Below are 2,946 nucleotides of genomic sequence, written 5' to 3' on the forward strand. Positions count from 1 at the left end.
AATTAAAATTCTAAGATTAAATTTATGCACAATTCTCTATACTTTTCCATTTTAATTTGATCTGACCGATTATGGATTCACATATCCTCGCATATCAACGTTCTCATTTTCTTGTCAATGTAGGACTTGCGTTCCACCGCAACTTAAAACCATCACGCATCGTATCAGATACATAAGGTTTTCCATGTGAAAATGGAGCTATTCAATTTGCCATAAATACTAGTAATACAATTTCCCTTTAACCTACAGGAATCCAAAGCAGCAGTCAAATGTATTTGTTGGCGGTCGAACCAATGCCATAAACAATACTGGAGAAAATATTTAATAAAATTGATATACAAATGCACACATATATGATTATCAATATATCCAATCCAAATGTGTAACATGTACTGCTAGATAAAGTTTAACTAAATTGATGTCCAAAATATTGTACTTGTTTGTAAAACAGATGAGTTACTGACCTGTGGCTGCGGCAGCTGTTTCTTTAGCAAGCACCAAGCATCTTCATTGTTTAGTGTGTTGACACGCAGGATGGAAGCTCCCATGCTCTCAACAACATCAACCATTCTTGAGGTAACCAATACCCGGCTTCCTGGTTGTGTACCGGCAGCATTAAGAATGGGGGTGCGGAGCACGTTTTCCCATGCTTGTTGGTTCCACACATCATCCATGACCAACAGAAACTTGTTGTTTGATAGGGTGTTGGTGAGGACGTTCACAAGTATGGTCTCGTCCTTCTCATCACCATGCTTATTCCCCCCAGCTTGGGAGATGGCGGCCCTTAGCAGGTCCACCTTGGTGAACTGTTGAGTGACGCTCAGCCATATCTTGGTTTTGAACTCCTCCTTGATGGCCTCGCTTGCGAAGACCTTCTTGGCGAGCGTGCTCTTGCCTATGCCGCCCTGGCCAACAATGGCCACCACATTGACGATGTTGCTTCTACCATGGTTGTGGCGGTCGGTTGAGATCATGGTTTTCACTTTCAGTGAGTTTACGGTGAAATTCGCTGAATTTCAGTAATTTCAGCAAACACTGAAATATTACGTTTTGGCCAAAATATTTCAGCAATTTCAGTATAGCACAACAATTCCAATATTTTTTTGAAATATTTTTTAAAATTTTCAAATTTTTAATTGAACCCAAGTGAATATTTCGGTCATTTGGCTGAAATGGAAACTGAAATCACTGAATTTCAGTGATTTCGGTTGATGCTGAAATTTTTCTGAAACTGAAATTGAAAACCATGGTTGAGATTAGCTTCTGCACCAGTTTCTCTGTATTCCTCTTGATTTGATCCCCCACGAGATCTGATTGGACGAACTGTGCGTTTTCACGCTTGGGGTAGGAGGCCGAACTGGTCGGCGGCCTCCGCCTTTCCTCATAGGAGCCAAGGTCAATGAATTTGAAGTTAGCGACACCCTGGCGGATGGTGGCCAGCTCCTCGTTGAGAGTCTTGATGCGTCCGCCTACCTCGTTGGCGAATCCGGGGTTCTGCATGCAGAAGAGAAAGGGCTGGAGGACACCCTGCAGCTTATCCCCGAGGCAGCCCAGAAATGGCAGCTTCTCCCGGAGTCGGAGGCATAAGCCACTGGAGTGTTGCTTGTCCTTTCGGTCCATGGCCTCAAGCTGGCAAAGATCAAGGATGTCAGAGGCCTCGTACATGGCGCTCTTGAGCTTGGTCACCCATGCCTGCACGCTCCTGTCAGTGATGCGCCTCCTCTCGGCGTCGGTGAGGAGGTTCCGAAGGGGTTCCATATTGGCTTCCAGCTTGTTGATCTCTTGGGAGACGCCCAGCAGCATGCTGATCTTCTCTTCCCCCATATCCAGTATGGTGTTCATCACTCGGGTTGCCAAAGCATCAAGGACAGCCGCCATGGGGCTTCCTTCCTGCATGCGTACACCACACCACACCAACCAGTTAAGCATAGTACGTATACATACAGAGTAATATGCATGAGAAGATGTTGGTACAGTGCAGGTAGCAACTAAAAGAATCATCCATTGCAACGAAATTAGAAACATGCGTGCAGATACGCATGTTTTGGCGATCGATGATCACCTCGGCTTGCAGTTGTTGCAGTGAGAGGAGGAAGGGGGTCTATCTCGCTTCTTTCCAGCTACTCCCTCCGCCCGAAAATACTTGTCATCAAAATGATTAAAAGGGGATGTATCTAGACGTATTTTAGTTCTAGATACAATCAATTTGTATTCATTTTGATTACAAGTATTTTCGGACGGAGGGAGTATCTAGCTGAACCCCCCACCGATACAGCCCGTACCGGACTCGATAATCGGAGTCCCCAATACAGACAGAGAGAGAGAGAGCGAGCTGGAGGGGATCTGGCAGACGGCGATGACACTTAATTAAGTATGTACGTTTAATTAGTGCAAACTGCAAAGGCTTCAACGACTCTCTCTACAGATCTGAACCGGTGAATGTTTGAGATCCCACTCCAGTGGCTAGCTACTTGAACACTAGTACTCCCTCCGTAAACTAATATAAGAGCATTTAGATCACTATTGTAGTGATCTAAATGCTCTTATATTAGTTTACAGAGGGAGTACTAGTATTATTATCAAAAGTAAAAGTAAACACAGCGGAAATTCTAGACAGTGGTTTGCGGACGGGCGGACGGATTATCACCTTGGCTTGCAGTTGCAGTTGCAGTGAGAGCCGAGAGGATTCAACAAGGCAGGCAGAGTGGGATGGGATCTATCTATCTTCTCTTCTTGGTTGTTTGCAGCTCACTCCTAGAATGAATATGTAGATAGATCCCCTTGCCTTGTCGATGGAGAGCCAGAGTGGTGGCTGGAGATGGTACGGTGGGTGGTGGATGGCCAAGTCAAGTGACGGCGGCCGGCGGGGAGAAGAGCGCTGCTGCTGCTGCTGCCGCAAGCTGGCTGAGCAGATCTTAGGGGGGGAGATGTCCAAGATCTACTGCT

General features: G+C 45.8%; 1 protein-coding gene across 1 annotated transcript; it reads right to left on the bottom strand.

Moving 5' to 3' along the window:
- Positions 1-464: 464 nt before the first annotated feature.
- On the bottom strand, positions 465-2,933 carry LOC119345357 (putative disease resistance protein RGA3; the record flags this gene model as incomplete). Its single annotated transcript, XM_037615473.1, has 3 exons — positions 2,648-2,933; positions 1,248-1,890; positions 465-961 (listed from the first exon to the last, which is right to left on the bottom strand). Coding segments are annotated over exons 2-3 (1,128 nt in total), but the record flags the coding sequence as incomplete, so codon positions are not given.
- Between the last annotated feature and the right edge of the window lie 13 nt (positions 2,934-2,946).

The sequence above is a fragment of the Triticum dicoccoides genome, unplaced genomic scaffold, assembly GCF_002162155.2.
Source record: "Triticum dicoccoides isolate Atlit2015 ecotype Zavitan unplaced genomic scaffold, WEW_v2.0 scaffold22957, whole genome shotgun sequence".
In the NCBI taxonomy this organism is placed as follows: Eukaryota; Viridiplantae; Streptophyta; class Magnoliopsida; order Poales; family Poaceae; genus Triticum; species Triticum dicoccoides.